The sequence below is a fragment of the Elephantulus edwardii genome, unplaced genomic scaffold, assembly GCF_000299155.1.
Source record: "Elephantulus edwardii isolate Elephantulus edwardi_28Jun2011 unplaced genomic scaffold, EleEdw1.0 scaffold00151, whole genome shotgun sequence".
Lineage (NCBI taxonomy): Eukaryota > Metazoa > Chordata > Mammalia > Macroscelidea > Macroscelididae > Elephantulus > Elephantulus edwardii.
In genome coordinates, this window is record NW_006399901.1 from 244405 (window position 1) to 264864 (window position 20460).

At 52.0% G+C, this 20460-nt stretch overlaps 1 protein-coding gene across 1 annotated transcript in view; it reads right to left on the bottom strand.

Annotated features, from left to right (window-relative positions):
* The window catches only part of ZMAT5 (zinc finger, matrin-type 5), a 13279-nt gene extending 3474 nt beyond the window's left edge, over positions 1–9805 (bottom strand). Inside the window, exons 1-4 of the mRNA XM_006894770.1 lie at positions 9679–9805; positions 5645–5707; positions 4194–4274; positions 2275–2386 (exon numbers count right to left, since the gene is read on the bottom strand). Of these exons, the coding sequence (XP_006894832.1) occupies positions 2275–2386; positions 4194–4274; positions 5645–5707; positions 9679–9805 (383 nt within the window). The remainder of the gene's footprint in view (positions 1–2274; positions 2387–4193; positions 4275–5644; positions 5708–9678) is intronic.
* Positions 9806–20460: the final 10655 nt, after the last annotated feature.

The window sequence follows — 20460 nt, forward strand, 5'->3', positions numbered from 1 at the left end:
CATGGGCTCTCCCTCAAGGTGGCCCTGTGAGATGGACTGTGGACATGGGCTCTCCCTCAAGGTGGGGGAAGCCCAGGCAGGAGTGAGCAGGGCAGGGCCAAAGCAGACATTAGTTTAGAAACAGGTTGGGTGGTTGTGAGGAGGCTGAACTGAAAGGGCAGGGGCCGTGGGAGACCAGGTAGTGGGCTGCTGTGGCCATCTAATTAGAGCCAGGATGGGCGAGGGGTGCAGGGGCTGGGCACCGATCCAGCAGAAGAGGCTGCCTCTCTGCAGGACTGGCTGAGGCTGGGGCAGGAGACTTGGTGAGCAGAGCAAGGTCGGGGGGAGGCGGGGGTCCACAGATGCAGGGACAGAGCCTGGAGCCCATGGGCTGTGTGACAGGGGTGTCATTCTTCACAAGAGCATCCTGCTGAGCCGTGGAGGACCATGACAGTGATGTTCAAAGTAGTAATAGATGGTCACCTCCCTTCCAACGGTCCTTTTTCTCCAGGCTGGACAGGCCTGTCTGCTCAGACTAATGCCTTCTGGCTCAGAGCCCTGCGGGCAGGTGGACTAGCTCTGTGCACAGAGAACAGTGATTCTGGAAAGCAGGTCCGTGGAAGTGGGCAGGTTGAGAGGTGGAGGGAGAGGGTCTGAGGGGCGGGCTCAGGAGCACAGGGTGGGCCCCAGCTGATGGCTCTATTCCAGAAACTGCAAGTGCCTTTCCATCAGCCAGTCACTGTCACTGCAGGCCCTTGGCTGGCTGTAGTCCCTGTGACAGGAGGCAGCCCAACATCTAGAGCGGGAGCCCTCTGGAGTGACCGCTAAGGGCAGCAGGTATGTGACGACAACTGGGAGAAGCTCGGATTCCTCAGCTGCGAAACAGGGCCCTAATCCCTCCCAGAAGGAGCTCTGGCGGCCTAGTGGGTAGGAGTTGTGCTGCAAAGCCAAAAGCAGCAGTTCAAATCCACCAGCCACTCTGTGGGAGAAGGATGAGCAATCTCCTCGTTCCATTTACTGCCTCGGAAAACTGGCTGGAAGGTCAGCTATGGGTTGTGACTCACTGACAATTAGAGAGACAGAGAGATGCTTTGTAAATGCCCAGGTGGCCAGGTCCATCCCAAGTACTGTGCAAGCCTCACTTCTCCCTGAGACTCAGGGTCAGCCCTTCATCCTCAGTCTTCCCATTTTGTACTTTGGGTCCCCTGGGTCTCAAGATTATAGATGCCGTGCACTAGGGTGCTAGGGACTTCAGAGCACCCTGTCTCTCCAGCCCCTGAGGTCCCTGGTTCTGAGTTACTTACTCCCAGGCAGGACCCAGGCCAGGCAAGACCCAGGCCAGGCAAGACCCAGAGCTGGCAGGGCCCAGGGCAGGCAGGAGCCAGGGCAGGCAGGAGCCAGGGCAGGCAGGGCCCAGGGCAGGCAGGGCCCAGGGCAGGCAGGAGCCAGGGCAGGCAGGGCCCAGGGCAGGCAGGGCCCAGGGAAGGCAGGGCCCAGGGCAGGCAGGGCCCAGGGCAGGCAGGACAGTGAGGAGCCAGGGCAACTTGGTTAATAAGAACGTGGGTAGGGCTCAGTGCAGGCAAGTGTAAGGAACAATGAAGAGGAGGTGGGCCTCAACCAGGCCCCAGAGAGCAGCAGGAAGCTCCCCGAGGTGTCCCTCTCAAGCCCCTCCAGTCTTAGAATTGACTGCTGGGCCTGGCCCACCTCTACTCCTTCCAAATGAGACTGACGTTTTGATCCCGCTCTGCAATCCAGGGAGCTCTGGTGGCTTAAGGGTAAGGAGCTGCGCTGCCACCCTGAAGGCACATGGTTTGAATCCACCAGGTGCTCCATGGAAGAAAGATGGGAAATCTCCTCCCAGGTGATTTACAGCCTCTGGAAACCTGCTGGAGGGTCAGCTATGAGTTGGTTCTGACTTGATGGTGCCCAACAACACAGCTGTGCAATTCCAGCGCTGCCTCTTCTTAACATGGGCTTTTGTGCAAATCATACCTGACCGCAGGCCTCAGTGTTCCCTTCTGCAGTCAGGGTGACAGTGTGCTGACAGTGCCCAGGGGGAGGGTGGGGAAAGGAACAGATATGTGGTGACTGACATCCACCAACGGGGTCATCACCAAGGACTCTGGCCTCTCCCTCCCAGAACGCCACAGGGATGTAGAATTCAGTCTGCTCTTCCAAGGTGGAGATATCACATGGAGGCAAGGGAAACAGTTCTGGGGGCCTAACGACCTCCTAACGGCATGCTCTCAAGGGAAGTCAGTGGGCACAGGAGGAGGGCACCCATGGGGCCTGTACCTGGTGCTTGGAACGGAGCTCAGCCTCTTGGCCCTCTTCTCCAGCCAGTCCTCCAGACGGACATCAGGGAGCTCCACGGCATCTAGGGGCCACTCCTTGGCTCGCCTCTCCTCTGGGGGGGGGACAGAAAAACAGAGGCAAGTGAGTGACACGCTCCTGGCCACCTGAAACCCAGGAAGTGGCAAGCTCTGGGAAGCCCTGGGGACTCAGCATTCCATCTTGAGAAGCAGGCTGAATGGGCAGGAGCTGCACCACTGACTTCGCAGGGCACTTGCAGCCAAGGCCGCCCCCCCACACCGGCCCCACAAATGTTTGGGGGCTCAAGACAGGAAGACGACTGAAAAGAGCTCAGCACTTGGGGAGTATCTGATTCCAGGGGTGCACAAAGGTGGCATGGGCACAGAAGCAGGCAAAGCAGGGCTGAATCTGTCCCCCGTCACTTGCTGCGTCTCTAATCCTCAGCAGAGTCATAAACCTGTTTCTCTAGCTTTTCTTCTCTTAAAACGTCCTACAAAAAGCTTTGCCCATGGAATGAAAACCAAGCACCAAATGGTTTGCATGCATGCTGGGTGGGGGAGTGGGATGTGACCAGTGCCTGAGAAGTCCTGGCACAAGGAAAACACGCACCCTTGCTCCCAGACCGGTGCCTACTCCGCCAGGCCCTGGGTTAAACTCGCGATCCGTCACTCCTTGCATCTTCACAAGGGACCCACTGGGCAAGTCAGGATATTGCCTACCGAGGCTGACCCATTATTGCAGCGGGCCGAGGCAGCCCCCGACCTCTTCAGGTCCATCCACACCCCTGCCTCTACCAGGCATGCCAGCGGCTCCAGTCTCATGGCCTGTGCCCTCCCTACCACAGGTCAGCTACTTCCCGATGGCTGGAGAGGCTGCCTCTGCCAGGACGTGCTGGCTGGCCCCACAAGGCTTTGCTTCCATCCTGGGAAAGCTCCTGGAAGCCCTGTGTTCGTGCCAGGGCTGCAGCCACATGGCCACTGGCTCCCCCGGATACTTATCTGCTCAGGGTCCCCAGAGGCCTAGCGCTAAGGCCAGGATGCCCCAGAACGCTCACTGCCCCTGGACAGCGAAGGGGTAGCACGTGGGCAGACCTAGTCTGTTCTAACTTTCGCGGCCTCTGCCCTGGGCACTGGCCTTGGTTTCCCCATCTGATCAAGGAGGGGCTGCAAGAGAAAACTGGTATGAAACGCCTCAAAGTTGACAGTTCCTTGTTCTCTAACTGGAAACAGCAGGCATATGAGTGTCATCCTTCCTTGGGAAGCTGAACTCACTCTTCGTGGTGAGGGCAAGGAAGGTGCTTTCTTCCTACCCCAGGGCACAGTCTGGGCATCTGCTGGGTGCAGCGCAACTGCTCTGTAGATGCTGGTGGGGCAGAGGAACCGTGTGCAGACACGAAGAGCTCCAAGCATGGCTCAGGGCCCATGAGGAGCAGAGGCACATCCGCAGGGCTCCTGGGGATGCAGTTACACAGGCAGGACGCTGAGCCTGAGGGCCACAGATGGGAGCTCATGCCGGTCGCTGCCCCTTCTTCCCGCATGCCCGGGGCTGCCCGGAGGCAGTTCCTGACTGTTGTTATGAACTGTCAGAACCGATTCTGACCCTCCAGTGTTTTCAAAGGCTGCAAATCACATGGGAAGAAACTGCTCATCTTTCTCCTGCGGAGCAGCTAGTGGATTCGAACTGAGTGCGTTTGAGTTGGCAGCACAATTCTTTATCACTGGGCCACTGGAAGTTGCAGTTCCTGATATATGGACTAAACTGGGGTTCCCAGATCTCCCACGACTCCAAGAGAGAGGACAGTGGGGAGGTAGAGAGCCGCTTCCTCATCTCAGGTCCCTCATTGCCTCCTGAGACCCCCCAGCACTGCCTCCACCCCAATCCAGGTCCCCAAGGAGACGTACCCTCTACCTGGAGGCTCAGCTCCTGAAGGTCTCGCCCGGACATGTGGGAAAATCTGCACTTGGAGCCAAAGTCGCACTGGCCTGTTGGGGGTGGGGGAGAAGGCAGAGGTATTGTCAGAAAGGGGCTCCCAGGGTGCTGCTGAGGCATTTTCGGGGACAAAATGTGGGGGACTCCATCACTGCACGCAAGCTGGGAAGTTCCACTGGCCCACCCCCCACACAATAGGCAGAACCACTTTCCTGGCACCTGGTCTTGCCCAAGCCCCTCTTCCCTGGCTGCCTGCCGCCTTTGTGGACTCTGTTCCCCAGAGAACTAAATGTGGGTCCCTGAAGGGTCCTGCTTCTCCCTTTAGGCCCCTGCACATGCGGAGCTGCTTGTGAATGGCATCTCCTCTGGGCTTAAGCAAGCAGCTGGACTGCTCTCTTGACAGCTTTGATGAGGAAGGCCCAAGGTCAGGCTGGCATTGTGCATCTCAACGAGGAGACCAGAATGCGTCTCAGGACAGGCCAGTGCCTCTTCCCCGTGGTGGCTTCATTCATACCCACGCGCAGTCCAGGGATGCCTCTAGTCTGCACTCATTGTAGGCGCGTTACTGTCTCTCAGAGGCTCCCTGACATGCTAAACTCCCTGTGAATCGTGGTTTTCCTCTTTGCCTTGGCTGCCAGCAAGCTCAGGGCTAACCCCTGAGAGCATCCCCAGGACCTCAAACACAGAGAACAGTAACTGTTCTTCTAGGCTAGTCTTAGTTTTCCCATCCTATTTTCACCTGCCTTTGGTCCCTTCATTTGCTTGGGGTTTTATCTGTTCGCATGGCGTGGATTTCTTTCTCTTTTTTTTTATATTTATTTATTTTTTTTTTAAAAATGTATTTTATTTTATTATTTTTGTGTGTGTGTACTGTCAAATCAGATTTGACTGGTACAGGAGGAGATGGTTCCTCCTTCTCCAGCAGAACATCTGGTGGATTTGAACCGCACACCTCTGGGGTTTCAGTGCAGCTTCTTGCCACTAGGCCACCAGAGCTTGCCATGGCGTGGATTTCTGACCCACCAAATCAGCACCCAGCATCCTGAGTTCTCATTCTGAGCTTCCTCAGTGGGCCCAGGCCTGAGATGGACTTGGAGTCAGTCCACTGGAAGACAAGGGGCAAAGGAGCCCAGCTCCCAGGCCAGCTTAACCAGCTAGTCTATTCCACCCATCAGTGTCAACTGGGCTTCTTTTCAATCACCAGGGACTTGCCTGCCCTAGAAGAGGATAAAGCCACATTCTGGCTCTGAATTACTGAGGACCAGGATCTAGGAAGCCCCCAGAACAAAAGCCTCTGGGAGGGTTCTGGAGCTCGCCAGGGTAGGGGGGCAGCCAAGGTTACAAAGGGGGCTTGGGTGGTGACGGAGGCCCAGTCTAGGGGTAGTAGATGACTGGGGAAGTCGGATCGAGCAGAGCACTGTACCGATCAGCAGAAACTTCCAGCAGGGCCTCTTGTTCTGTTCATCAACCAAGATGGTGGCTGCATCTGCAAGAGAACAGAGGGGTGCGGGTCAGACCAGCTCTTCCGAGGGGCGTGAGAGGTTGAGGGGGGAAGCCCTGGGCTGGCTTTCTGCTGGACTCAAGCACTTCCTCGCACTAGTACTGGTTAGAGGAAAGGAAAGAGCTCCCCATTCCTGGAGGAATGCAAGCCATGGCTGACACAGGTGGGGATGTTGAGCGGGGAGCTCCAGTTCAAGATGACCCCCTAAACCCATTCATTCATCCCAACCAGAACCAGGCAAACGTGGGAACCAGGTTCCAGGTCGGAAGCTGCTGTTGACTTTGCTTGTGCAATGGAATTACCTGGGGAATTCTGTAAAAGTTTTGGTGCCACGGGATCTCTTCGTACCCTCTCTGCAACTTCCCATGAATCTATAGTTACTTCAAAATAAAAACTAAGGAGAAAAAAAAATGATCCTGGTGCCCAGGAAGCCCACAAGCCATGTTCCTCCCACTCCACAGCCGGGCGAAGAATGAGGTGCTCTTCATTTTTCCCTCCAGACACCTTCTGTGGGTTATCAGAGCGGAATCCAAGAGGTCACAGTGGGCCTTTGGGACAATCATTCTAGACAGTAACCTTCACTCTGGCTTCCTCTGATTTCCCCCACCTTTACTGTCAACATAAATGTACTGTCTTACATTTTATAGGCGCCTTTGTAGGCAGGGTATCAATTAGTCAGAATCCATAGGTGAGTAAGACATTTAACAAAGGATGGTGCCCTATCTTAGATACCACGCAAGGAGGGAGAAGCCAAACGCCTGAGGTGGGAACTTTGGGACTGATCGATCCCCTTTTCCAGAAGCCACTCGGGGAAGAGGAAAGGCCAGGGACTAAGGAAGCCAAGCTCGAATCCCAGGTGCAAGGCCTTGTTCTCTCCAGCACTCAGCCTCCCCATATGTAAAATGGGAAGACACATCTCACCTGACAGGGCTGTTGTAACCTGACAGGGCTGTTGTGACCTGACAGGGCTGTGGGTGACAACGTGATAAGATGATGGTGGAAAACACTGGAAAAGCAGGCCCGTGGCTCCTAGTCCTGGCTGCACGTCAGAATCACCCGGGAATCAAGGACAATTCGTCAGCCTCTGCGCTTGGGCCAGGCCCTCCACATCATGCCCAAGTGAACACGCAGCCAGGACTGAGAACCTTCAAAGCAGGTGCTCAGCGATTCTTATTTCATTTCTCTTCACACACCTGCTCTGCACTGTGCACCTCCTCATTTGGCAGAGGGGAAAACAGAGGTTTGAGAGGGGAAATTGTTTGCCTGAGGGAAGTGGTCTGATCCTGGTGTGAGTGGAAGGCCTGCTCTCTCCTGTGCAGTATAGGGGGCTGCAGACTCTAATGGACATGCCTCCTTCCCCAGGGCAGGACAGTGGCATGCAGGGCTGTGGGGGCACCAGTAAAGTGAGGAGGGGTCCACCTGTCAGCAGTGGATTTACCCGTCCAGGGGAGTGGGTGTGTGCCGGAGGACGGACCTCCACCACCGAGCCAGGATGCCTGATCAGGACTGGGGCTCGTGATCTGACCCTGTGGTTCCTTCTCGATTCATCTCCCCAGCCTGACAGGTGCCGCGGGGCCCCGTGTTTGTTCATTCATTTAGACGTTCATTTAGCAAACATTTACTGAGCCCGTCTTGTGTGCCTCACCCCAGGCTGAGGGCTTAGTGCAGAATAAGCCAGATCAGGCACTTCCGTTTCCAGGCCAACGGACACACCAAAATCCACGTGGAGGTCAATGGGGGCGAATAACCAGCAGGTAGCAGAATAGGCTGACCTGGCCGGGCAGTTGTCCGAATGAAGTGACGGGGTGACTCTCCTCACTTGGCTTGGGGAGTGGGGCGAGCAGTAGGAAGGGTCTGCCCACAGTGGGAACAGTATATGCGACAGTTCATGCCGTGGCCACTGGAGCTTGAGAGCAGAGGGAGAGACTGGTAGGCTGGTGCTAGTCAGACACAGGCTTGGCCCCGAACACACTACCCTAACTGGGTGTGAGGTATGACCTCCCAGGCCTGGGCTAGTGAGCTCTGTTTACTCGCCTCTGTTCAAAACCCACCTGGGATTTGGGAAGACCATAAGATTACTAAGCCCTGTCGTGGCCCTGGGAGGTGGGTTCTGTCATTTTACATCTGACAAAATTAAGGTTACACCGTCTGTGAGGTACAGAGCTCTGAAGCATGGATGTACTCTGACTGTAGGTGGAGATAACAGATATTGATACTGTTCTTTATGATGCCAGCCCCTCTGAGGGCTTAGCATTGGGTCAAGGTCATGGGGCTGAGGGTAGAGGGCTTCAAGTGGAGGCCCCTCCAAGCCGGGGCACCAAAGGTGTGTGTGTGTGTGTGTGTGTGTGTGTGTTTTGCTTGGGATAAGCTGAGGCCAAGGAGATACCTTGAGGAAGTGAGAAATGTTCCATCCCATCATAGTCACCCACGGCTGGGGCCGAGGACAAAGCTCTGTTTCTCTAAATCCTCTCTTGGATGTAGGTACACCTTGACAGCAGCCCAGCTCCCCGTGGGGCTGTCCATCAGTGAAATGCAGAACTGACGTGGATGTAGGGGGGCCCTGGGAACATGGGAGCCTCAGGAAGGAGCTGGTAGTTTGAGTGATCTCACTTTTCAACAAGTCACAAGGGCACTTCAGGGCTAAGGGGAAGACGAGACACAAACACCAAGGGGACCTTGAGGTCCAGCCAGCTCATAGCTCAACTGGGACTTTGAAAAAAAGGAGCTGTTGCCTGACATGAGCATCAGAGGCCTCCAGGCCCCTACGAAGTCTCCCTCCTCTGAATCCCCTCTCTGACGCCACTCCTGGCCTCCGAGTGGCCAGGGTAAACTGCTCTCATCTGAGCCTGGGCTTCACACTTCACAGGACGACCTGGGAGAGCTTTCTCAATGCTACACCCAAACCCTACCCCAATCCTGACTCTCGGGGTGGCATCTGGATCTGGGACTCAACTTGGCATCCCTCTACCCCCATCCTATCCTGAATCCAGGGTGAGAATTACCGCCTCAGAGTTCTTGGGTTGAGACAAGGACAAATAACAAAGTGCAGAAGCCCTTCTCATGAAATCTCGAGTCGCACCTCAAGGAACTGTCCCTTCTCTCACGTCTTGGCTGCAGCGACTCAGTTCCTTCCTTACTGGGCTCAGGGCCCAGGTCTCACCGCAGCACCTCCAAATCCTGCTTCCCAACTTGGGTGTCAGGTCCGCCAAGCTCACTCAGGGGCCCCTGCGCCACTGCCAAGCTCGCTCCCCACTCAGCCTGACTCTGAGCTCTGAGCCTCTTCCAGCTCCCTCACGATACCTGCGAGCGACTGTCCCTCCGCACCTCTGGGTACCTGGCCACGTGCTTGGGGCTTCCACCCCACATGCATCTGCTTGGAGAAGCCGCTCCCGGAAGAAGCTCCTCCTGGCAGCTCGGTGATTCACCCATCTGTCCAGTTATCACGCAGCCACCCTCCCTGCACGCCCACCACTCACCACACTGCAGTCAGTCATCTATTTCAAAGGTAGCTCTGGGCACGTCAGCCTCAGCTCTGGGGACCCCCTCATGTACTTGTTGGGGACTCTGGGGCCTGTCCAATCTGGCTCATGTCCTTCCATCTGCTGAGGCCCTCACTAGCCTCTGTCACCTCCACTTCCCATTCGCACCCTCTCCTTTCTGCCCAGCAGACAGCAGGTGCTTTCCTCACACCTTTTTCTCCTGCCCCTTCTGTGCTCAGAGCCCCACATGGCAACTGGGAAGCTATTAGCTTTCATACTTGTTGAGGGACAGGTATGCACACCCCATTCAGCCAGCTTTGGGGGTCCAACTGCCTCAAAGGCAGCAGTGCCAGATCTCTTCTCAAAGGGCCCACACGAGAACTTCTGCTGACCCCTGGTTCTCTGCTGACCGATGGTAAAAGCGAGAGCAGGAGAGCGGGGTCCCCTCTGCCGGGCTGCCGAGCCGGCTGCACCCACCTCGGAACATGTCGTACCAGACCTTCTTGGCCTTGAGGTGCTGCAGCCCATTCAGGTGCTTCTTCCGGTTGTGAAGGCTGTCCTGGAAGGAGCGGTCGCAGTAGTCGCAGAAGTATCGCTTCCCCATGGTTGCCTGGGAAGCCACAGAACATGCATTAGACCCTCGGAGAAAATGCCACACATCAAAGCCCACTGTCCACTGTCCTTGAGTGAGCATGCGTGGTGAGGCAAGCCTGGTCACGGCTTCATCTACAGGCAAAGCCTCATCTTAACCTTACAGCCCTACAGTTAGGGCCTACAGGGTCTCCTTCCAGAAGGATCTTTTAACAGTACTGATGCCCTGCCTCTACCTTAGGCCCATTAAACCCAAGATCTGTGTACCAATCCTTTTTTAAAGTTCCCCAGATAATTCCAATATGCAGCCAAGGTGAGACACATTGCCTCATACCACCTGGCCAACCTCCCCCAAACCTCTTATCACCCCAGTGGCCTCCTCTCTCCCCTGTTCACTCCACAGCAGCTCTGCCACCCTCCTTATTGCTCCTCTCACCACAGGACATTTGCACCTGCTGTTCCCTCCACCTGGGATGCTCCTCCCCCGGATGTCTGCTCTCCCAATTTCTCCTGTCTTTGCTCAGATACAACCCTCTCAATATTGCGATTCTGAGTATTTGCCTCTGATTCCTCCACTCCCCTTCCTTGGTTTTACTTTTTTCCTAGCATCTCTGAAGTAATAAGTAAGTGACTTATGTTTATTGCCTCTTTCTCAATAAGAACAGAAACCCACAGGGGCAGAAATATTCTCATCTTGTTTAGTGCAGAAGCCTAAGCACACAGAATGGTGCCTGGTGCAGTGTGGACAGTGAAAATAATTTGTTGAATATGTGAGTTAATCTCTATTTCAATGAGGGACAACTGAGGTTCAGAGAGGGGAAGGGATCTACCTGATGTCACACAGCTAGCAAACCAGGACACAAACCCAGGTCCCCCAAAACTGTTCCATCTGTGACATTACTGTACCCCCTCTCCTGGAGCCTGGACAAGCTGAAGGGGGCTCAGACAACAGATGCAAAGAGCTTCTCAAGATTAGCTAACTGCTCCAGCCATTTGTGGCACATAATGAGAACATTTCAGGGTCTTGAGACCTCTGCTGACCACACTCGATCCGGAAGTGCTGCAGCCCAAGATGGGTAGCAATTCTGTGCTCATCATGGCAAAGTCTCAGGTCCAAGTTCAGTGCCACAGACCAGAGGGAGGATGCAGGCCATCAAATGGGATCCACAGAGGTCTGAGCCTTCATTTCATACAGCCTTTGATCGAGGACCCAGGAAGAAGGGATAGTGACTTCTCCAAGGTCATAGGCAAAGAGCTCTGGCCAGAGGCCAACATCCCAGACTCCCAGGGCCTAGTAAACAAGGTAAAGCTGGAACCTGATGAACAATATGGACTAAAAGGAATGCGTCTTAGTGGGGGGGGGGAGGGGGGGAGGGAGAGAGAGACAGCAGAGAGACATGGAGATAAACCAGCTCCTGGACAGTCCAGGCAGGCAAGCAATTTGATGGAGAAAGCCATTCCTAAGGCAGACAGGGCTGTAATGGGATCAGGAACAGATAGTCACTCAAAATGAAAACGTATAAAACCTCTCGTCTCCCATTACTGCTGAAAAACCATGTCCCAGACACACGGGCCTGATAGATTGGATTTGGCAGCTCTAATACACCCCGTCTTGCCAATAAACTTATAGGAATTGGATTGGAATTATAAGAAATGAACCTTTAACGGCTGAGCGCTTAACTGAGCTGTTCCCAATGCTTGACGCTGAGATGCTTCTGACTCTGGGGTGAAGGGGAAAGGAAGGTGTCCCTCCAGGAGACCAAGACAGAAGAGCAGCTCTGCAGTGGGCTTCTCTGGACAAAAGCCCACAGGCCACTGTGCCACTTTGGGCAAGTCCCTGCTCCTTTGCAGGCCTCTCTGTTTTTGTCTATGGGACGGCTGAATTGTCTATGAGATTGGCTGAATTGCCTGAGGTGCAGTACAGAGATGTTATGTCATTCACATGGATTCTTAATAAAAAAGTAATAGCAGTCAAAATAACAATAATAATGTCCTGCACGGAACAAGTACTCGATACTTGTTACCTATTACTGAGATGGCGAGGTTGGCGCAAGATAGGTCAACCAACGTTCAGAGCCCTTGTTCATAAGGTTCCTATGAGTCGTAGTTGACTTGATGGTATATAACAACACACTCATGCAGTCATTGTGGTTGAGTCATAACCAATGTGCAGCTTACCCTCTGTTGGGTTTATGAGGCTGAAAAATCACACAGGAAGAGATTGCCCATCTTTCTCCCACAGAGGCCTCTGGTGGATTCGAACCACCAGAGTAGTGAGGCCTTTCAATTAGCAGTCACCACCAGACATGTCACCAGAACTACCTTCCCCACTGTTGTTGTTAGGTACTGTCGAGTCAGAACTGACTCATGGTTGGCCCTCCAGCAGGTCTTCAGAGGCTGTAAATCTAAATCACACCGGAGGAGACTGCCCATCTTTCTCCCACAGAGTAGCTAGCTGGTGGATTTGAACCTTATGCCACCCCTTAACCACTAAGTATTGTCAAGTTGAAACCAACTCACAGCTGACCCTCTAGAGGGTCTTCAGAGGCTGTAAATCGCACTAGAGTTGACTGCCCATCTTTCTTCTGTGGAGAAGCTGGTGGAGGTGAACCATGTACCTTTGGGTTGGCAGCGCAATTCCTTACCACTAAACCTCCAGAGCTTTCATCCCTTACCTATCACTAGAGTTCATTTACTGAGCACCTACTATGTGCTAACTCTGGATTAAAGCTTTAAACACACAGTCTAACTTTAGAACAATCAGTAAGGCAGGGTTATTATGCCTTTTCAGATGAGAGAAGTCTCTGAGAAGTAAAATGACCTACCCATGGTCATACCACTAGAAAGTAGCTGGGCTGGGCTTTGAACCTTGGCAGTGTGACTTCAGAACCCAAGCCCTTATCATACTGACCTGGCTTTCTTTTGCAAATCCCTCACTGTGCTCCTGGAGACATATGCTGGCCACTTCAAACCCCGAGAGATCCATTATACTCCCCATTTCACAAATGAGAAAACTGAGGATCAGATAGGTCTAGAAAGGGCAGCATAGCCTGGGGCTCAGGTCTGTTGGAAAACTGTGTTCACTGCACTGTGCTAACAGTCCCCAAATATCACTCATGTCCCAAGCCTTGCTAGTTCACACAGCTGTTGTCTGCACATGTCACCTGTGCCCCCTGGCCACTCTCATCTGTGGTGTCCAGCTCAGGTCTGACACATGGGGCATGCCCAGCAGTCCAGGACAGGTCAACAGGCCCCCACATTCTCTGCTCTGCACTGGCCACAGGGAGGGTCTGGCTCAGCGCCCTTGCCTCCTTTGGGAAAGCAGTGAGAAGTTGGCTGGGTCAGGTGACCTCTAAGGCTCTCCCCATATCTAATAATTGGCGATCAGATGAGAAGATGCCCACACCTGTGCCCTCCTCTACACCTCTCAAATGAAGCAGGCCAGCACTCGGGCCGGGGAGAAGGATGCCCCTCTGGCTGGAGCCCCTCAGTTCTGGTTCGAACTGCTGGATCTTTTCTGAGGATTTCACTCTGCAGAGCAGGTCCTACCACCCACATCTCACACTGAACACTTGCGTCAGGGCACCGAGCAAAGGCCCCACACCTGGGGAGCTGTTTGGGGAGGGGTTGAGAGCTGGGCGCTGGAGTCAGATGTTGTTACTGTTGTGTGCCCCTGAGTCAGTTCTGACTCACTGCTAACCCTCCGGTGGGTTTGCAGAGGCAGTAAATCGTTTAGGAGGAGCTGCCTCATCCTTCCCCAGAGAAGCTGGTGGAGTCAGATGACCCGGGTTAAATCCAGGCACCTCTGTCTCCTTCCTCTGTGACCTTGGGCATCTGTTTAACTTTATTCTTAGTTTTCTCCAGTAAAGCAGTGCCCACCTTGTGGAATTGCTGTAAGAGGCACTTAGCAAAGAGACCCTCAGTCAATACTAGCTGCCATCTTCTTCCTCCTCCTCCTCCTCCTTCCGCACCTCACTGGCCTCCAAAGTCCACGTTTCCAAAAAAATAGAGGTCAAGGACAAAGAACACAGAGTCAGTGTCGAAAGGACCTTGTGGGTAAGCTGATCAGTATGAAGAAAACAAGGCCTGGAGAAGAAACAAAGGACACACACAACACCAGAGGCAGAGGTGGGACGGCCCCTCAGCCCCCACTGGGGGCCCCCCCGGCTCCTGTCCTGCTGTCAAAGCTCTGCCAAGGGAAGTATCAGGGGTGCAGACCAGCTGTAGAGGGGCCAGCTTGTGCCACCACCTCTCAGGCTCGTCTCCACCGAGGCAGAGGACCTGCTCCTGCCTCAAGGACACTGTCCTTGAGCAGAGTCACTTCGCTTGGCAGGTTGTTCCAGGGCTCCTAGCCCAACCCTCCCACGCCAGGGCCTTTGCGCACCATCCTCTGGGCAGAGGTGTGCTCCAGGGGCAGTGGCTCGGGGGCCAGATTTCCGTTCCCACTCTCCCCCCAGCCGGCCATCTTTCCACAGGGCACAATCTGCACCACCGCCCTCAGCAGCCCTGAGTTGGGGGGTTAGGGAAGGGGGAAGTGGGGGACAGCTGGCGTGTGTCTCTAGATGGCATTCAGACGCCAGCATGGGGTGCTGACTAAGCGGGCCTTCTCTGCCCGTGACTCATCATCCTGGGGCTGGCTCCCTGTGCGGCGTGTGAGCGGGGCCTTGTCCGGAACACAGAGCGCTCCGGCCCCACGCCCTCGCCCGGAACACAGGCTGTGCTTTGTGACGGCAGCATCTGCGGACTCCCTGGAGCTCGTAGAGGTGACCCTGGGGTCGGGGGCAGCATGCAAGGCCAGTGTGGCAACGCCTTCCTGGGATGCACAGGTTGTTGTCAGGTGCTCTTGAGTCTAGTACGACTCAGAGCGACCCTGTGAACAACCGCTCTGAGCCCTGTCCTAGCCCGTGCCATCCTCACAACCTCCGACACACTTGAACCCATTGCTGCAGTCAGTGTGTCAATCCACTTGGTTGAGGGTCTTCCTCTCTTTTATCATCCCTCCACCTTCTCAAGCATAATGTCCCTCTCCAGTGAATAACTTCTCCTAGCAACATGCCTAAAACATGTAAGACGAAGCTTTATCATCTCTTCCTCCACGGAACGCTCTGGCTGCCCCTTCTCCCAGACATACATGTTTGGTTTTTGGCAGCCCATGGGATATTCAGTGCTCTTCTCCAGGACCACAGTTCAAAGGCATCAGTCCTTCTCTCATCCGTATTCACTGTCCAGCTCTCAGAAGCATAGCAAGCAAGTCACTTAAAAGACCATGGTCTCAATCAGGTGCACCTCACTCCTCAAACTAACATTATTGCTCCTCAATAATGTGGAGAGGTCTGTGACTGCCGATAAGGATGTACAGGTAGAGGCAGGAATTCCAGCTCTGCCACCTTGAACTTGGCTGATTTCAGAAAAACAATCTCCATCAGTCTGTCCCTTACCACAGCACAAGCCTCCTGCCATCGCTGGGGACCTACCAAGGTGGTATAAAGCCAAATGCCTTCATATCGATTCTGCTCACAGTGACCCTGACGGACAAGAGGAGACCTGCCCCATCAGGTTTCCAAAGCGGTAATGTCACAGAAGCAGAGCGCCACACACATCTCCGGTGGAGCCACTGCTGGGCTCAATCTGTCAACCTACAGGTTAGCCATCAAGCGCTGTAACCGCACTGCCACCAGCAATCCCGGTAAGTGCCTCACTTCCATTCTTCTACAGTTCATAGTCAAAGAACAGAGGCTGCTTCTGCTGTTACTATTATTATCATCTGGGCAGCTGCCTCCTGACATAGAATTTAGAACTACATCTGCAGACACTCTGGGCCCTTTACAAGCTGCTGTTTCTCCACAGTCAGTGTCACCTTCTCACACAACTGACCTATGTCAGGCCCGCCTGTCTCCCCACTGCGACACTGGTACCACAGGAACAAGGCATTCCGGCTGCCTGCTGCTGGGCTAGGGCCTGAGACCCCTTTCCCTGCAAACTGGCAACTAAAATGGAGAAACAGGGAGCCCCAAGAGCAGCCCTCGCACCACTAGCCCCCTATCAGGGCACTGTCACAGCAGGACCCCATGCAACTCTGTTTTACAGGCTGAAACCATGCTGACTGTGCCCTGGAAACGGACTTCAGTCCTTTGGACTAAAAGAAAAGATGACTAACCAGTTGAGAGACTGTGGGACTGAAAAGGGAAGAAAAGGGGTTGGGGAGATGGGGAGACGCTTGGCTTTCCTGATTTCCTTTAATCCCCACAGAGACCCTCTGAAGTGGAGATGAAGGGGTCTCATTTCACGGACTTAGAAACACTCTTAATTAGCTCAAAGCCGCAGCCAGCAGGGGTGAGGATCAAGGTAAAGCCTCACACTCCGTGTAGAGGGCCCCCCTCCGCATCCCTCAGCCTGGCGGGGAGAGCACCTGAATTTCCAAGCAACAAGAATTCACAGTCGGGATTCGCACTCGGGACTGGCTGGCCCCAGACCGCATTCTTTCCCCACCTGCCAGCCCTTGGACACTCTGAGGAGGGGCAGATCATTCCCGCTTCATCAATATTCTCGGATCCTCGCGCTGTCTGCACCTTGGGTACCAAGCTGGCTTTGGCACAGGGCTAAAATAAGCCAGCAGCTCGGCCCTGGCTGGGAGCTGGGACACGCACTGTAATTATCCTGGACTCGCGTTCACCACATGCTGCCCTCAAGCTCACCTGTCATTTCTTCTAATTATGGCACCACCAGACCCCAGGTAAACAGTAAACTGCAGCCAGAGGAAGGTTTATTGCGCCTACTCGGAGCACAGCAATGTCCCAGCGTCACACAGGCCTGCAGTCTGGAGGTGATGGCATCAGAATGGCCTCGTGGCGGTGACACAGACTGGTCCGCTTAGGACTCTGCTCCCACAGACGTGCTGTCAGGACCAGGTGTCTTCTGTGCCCCTCAAATAAAGCCTCCCGTCCTGATGTTGTTTCTCTGCCGCTATGTTAGTCGCTGTAGTCGAGTCTACCTCTTAGTGACCTCACGTCCAATGAAATGAAACGAAACACTGACTGTTCTACTCCCCACTCTGGTGGCTTAGTGGATAAGGAGATGCACTGCTAAACAAAAGACAGCCAGTTCAAATCCACCAGCTGCTCCATGGGAGAAAGATGCCCAATCTCCTCCCACACTATTTATTGCCTCTGAAGACCCTCTGGAGGGTCAAGTATGAGCTGACACTGACTTGGTGGTACACAACAACAACAAAAGCAACAGCTCCACCCTCACCACTAGGCAACTCTGGTGGCTTTATGGAAAGGAACTGTGCTGCCAACTCAAAGGTTCATGGTTTGAATCTACCAGCTACTCCACAGGAGAAAGATGGGCAATCTCCTGCTACACGAGTCACTGCCTCTGAAAACCCGCCGGAGGGTCAGCTATGAGTCGGAACTCAACACTACACAACAACCACAACCCTCACTATTGTTATTGTGTTTGAGTGCACTACTGCAGCCACTGTGTCAATGCACTGTGACAAAGGAGGGTCTTCCTCCTTCTTACCAATCCTCTAGTTTATGTCACAAGATGTCATCTCAAGAGACTTGTCCCTCCAGACAACATATCCAAAGCATGTGAGGCCAAGTCTCACTATTTCACTTCTAAAGAGCATTCTGGCTACGCTTTCAGGACAAATTTATTCATTCTCCTGTGATTCAACAGTAAGATAATTCAAAGGCATTAATTCTTCTCTGGTCTTCCTTATTCACCGTCAAACTTTCACATGCATACAAGGTGAGTGAACTATCATGGCTTGGGCCAGGTGCACCTTGCTGTTGTTATGTGCCATTGAGTCGCCGGCGACTCACAGTGACCCCTATGGCACTTGCTCTGAAACCTGCTCTATCCTTGGCCAATTTCCTCATCTCTGATCCCATTTCTCCAGTCACTGAGTCAGTTATCTCATCCTGGATCTTCCTTTCCTGCGCTGTCCCTCCACTCCTCCAAGTATGATGATCCTCTCTAAGGACTGGTCCCTCCTGGCCATGTGCCAAAATTATGTCCTCAAAATATCTTCATTTTTTAATACTTGAAAGAGGGTTTTCTTTGCAGCAGACCTGCCCAACGCAATATGTTATTCGATTTCTTCCCTGTTGCTTTCATGAGCATTGATTATGGATCAAGTACCACAAAATAAAATCCTTGACAACTTCATCCTTTCCCCTGTTTGCCAGCATGTTATTTGTTGGTTTAGTTGGGAGGATTTTAGCTTTATGTTCAGGTGTAATCCACACTGAAGTCTCTGATCTTCATCAATAAGTGCTTTAAGTCCTACACACTTTGAGCAGGCAAGGCTAGAATGTTACTAAGTCTTCCTCCAGTCCTGATGCTCAGTTCCTCATATAGTCTGACTTCTAAGGTTATTTTGCTCAGCACACAGGTAAATAAGTATGGTGAAAGGATGTAAATTTGATACATACCTTTCATGATTATTTTATATCTATTTTATTATTTTTGTGTGTGTTTGTACTGTCAAATCATAACTGATTGGTACAGGAGACTGCCCCTCCTTCTCCAGCAGAGCATCTGGTGGATTCGAATGATTTTTAAACCATGCAGTATCTCCTTGTTCTGCTCAAATGACTGCTTCTTGATCTCTGTACACGTTCCACATAAGCACAATTAAGTGTTCTGGAATTTCTATCCTTCACAATGTTATCCATAATGTGCTATGATCCTCATAGTCTAAAAATGCCCGTACTGATTATGATTAGGCAAATGATCTTTCTGGTATTCTCTGCTTTGAACCAACATGCATTTGACATCTGCAATGATACCTCTCATTCCATGTACTGTTTTGGCTCAAACTTCTAGCAGTACCCTGTTGATGTAGCACTGCAGTCATTTTTGAGCGGCTGACAGCAAAACTTTACTTGCATGTAGTATTATGATATGGTTTGATAGTTTCTGCACTCTGCAGCATCAGAATTTGCTTTGGAAAGGACACAAATATGGATCTCTTCCAGTTGCTTGGCCAGATAGCTGAATTCCAAATTTCTTGGAACTTGTTGTAATACTTGTTGAGTACTTGCTGGAATACTTCAATTGGTACATTCCACCAATTCCTGGAGACTTATCTCTTCACCAACATCATCTGTGCAGCTTGAATTTCTTCATGTGTTACCAATGGGTTTTTATCACACGCAACCTTTTGGTACAATGACTCTGTGTGTTCCTTCCAGCCTCTTTTGCTGTTTCCTGTATCATTCAATATTTTGTCCACAGAATCTTTCAATATTGCAGCTCAAGGTTTGACTTTTCCCACGTTCTTTCAGTCAAAAAATGCTGAGTACATTCTCCCCTTTTGGTTTTCTAACTCCAAGTCTTTGACTATTTCACTGCAATACTTTGTCTTCTCAAGGTGCCCTTTTAAATCTTCTGATCAGCTCTAGTTCATCATCATTTCTTCCTTTTGCTTTATCCATATTATGTTTAAAAGCGAGTTTCAGAGTCTCTTCGGCCATTCACTTTGGCCTGTGCTCTCCTTTCTATCTTTTTAATGGCCTTTTGTTTTCTTGTCTGGTAGCTCCTGTGACTCAGTTCATCATTAATATTTAATCTATTCCTGAGATGGTCTCCAACCTTAGATGGGATATACTGAAGGTTGTAATGTGGTTTTGAGGGCTTGTTTCTTAACTTCTTCAGTTTCAATTTGAACCTGTACAAGAACAACTGATGGTTTGTTCCACAGTGGGACTTTGACCTTGACCTGATAATACTGAGCATTATTGTTTCTTTGCACATGTAATCAATTTGATTCCTGTGTATTCTGTCAGTGAATGCCATGTACAAATGCGATTTCTGTTGCTTAACTAAAGATACTGCGATTAGTCAGTCATTGGTCCTGTAAACTATCATGCAATCTCTGGCATAGATTCTCTTACTAAACCATTATTTTTGAACTATTTATTCTGCTGCTTCTTGACTTTCTCATTTCAATGATCACCAATGCACCTTCAGACTGCAGAAGTTAGTAAAAATATTCAATTTCTTCATCTTTGGCAGTAGTGGTTGATGCATAAGTGTGAGTACTAGTTGTATTATAACTGCTCTTCCTTATAAGTATATGGATTTTATCCGACCACTGACAACACTGTACTTTAGGACAGAGCGTGAAATATTCTTTTTCATGTCACTCTTCTTCAATTTGCAACTCTCAGCATAGGAGACCATATGATTGTCCAATTCAAAACAGCAAATACCAGTCCAATTCAGCTCATGGATGCCTACGATAAGTAGTCTTGATGACACAATGCAAAAATCATTGGGTTGCCAACAGAAAGTGGGGGTTTGAATTTACCAGCTGGTGTACTTCCTTAAAGATCATTAGCCCCAGAAACCCTATGGGGGCAGTTCTTTCTGCCCTGTAGGATTGTTATGAGTCAGAATAAATTAATAGCAGTGGATTGATGGTGGGATTTCTGGGATAAAGCTTTTGATATTAATCTCTATGCATTCCTTTCCTTTTTGATGACATCAATCTTCCTAGTTACATATATCATACATTCCACATTCTGATTATTAATAGATGTTTACAGTTGTTTCCTTTCATTTTGCGTCATGCCGCATCAGCAAATAAAGGTCCTGAACACTGTCCTCCATCCACGTCATTAAGGTTGACCCTGCTTTGCAGTGGCAGCTCTTCCC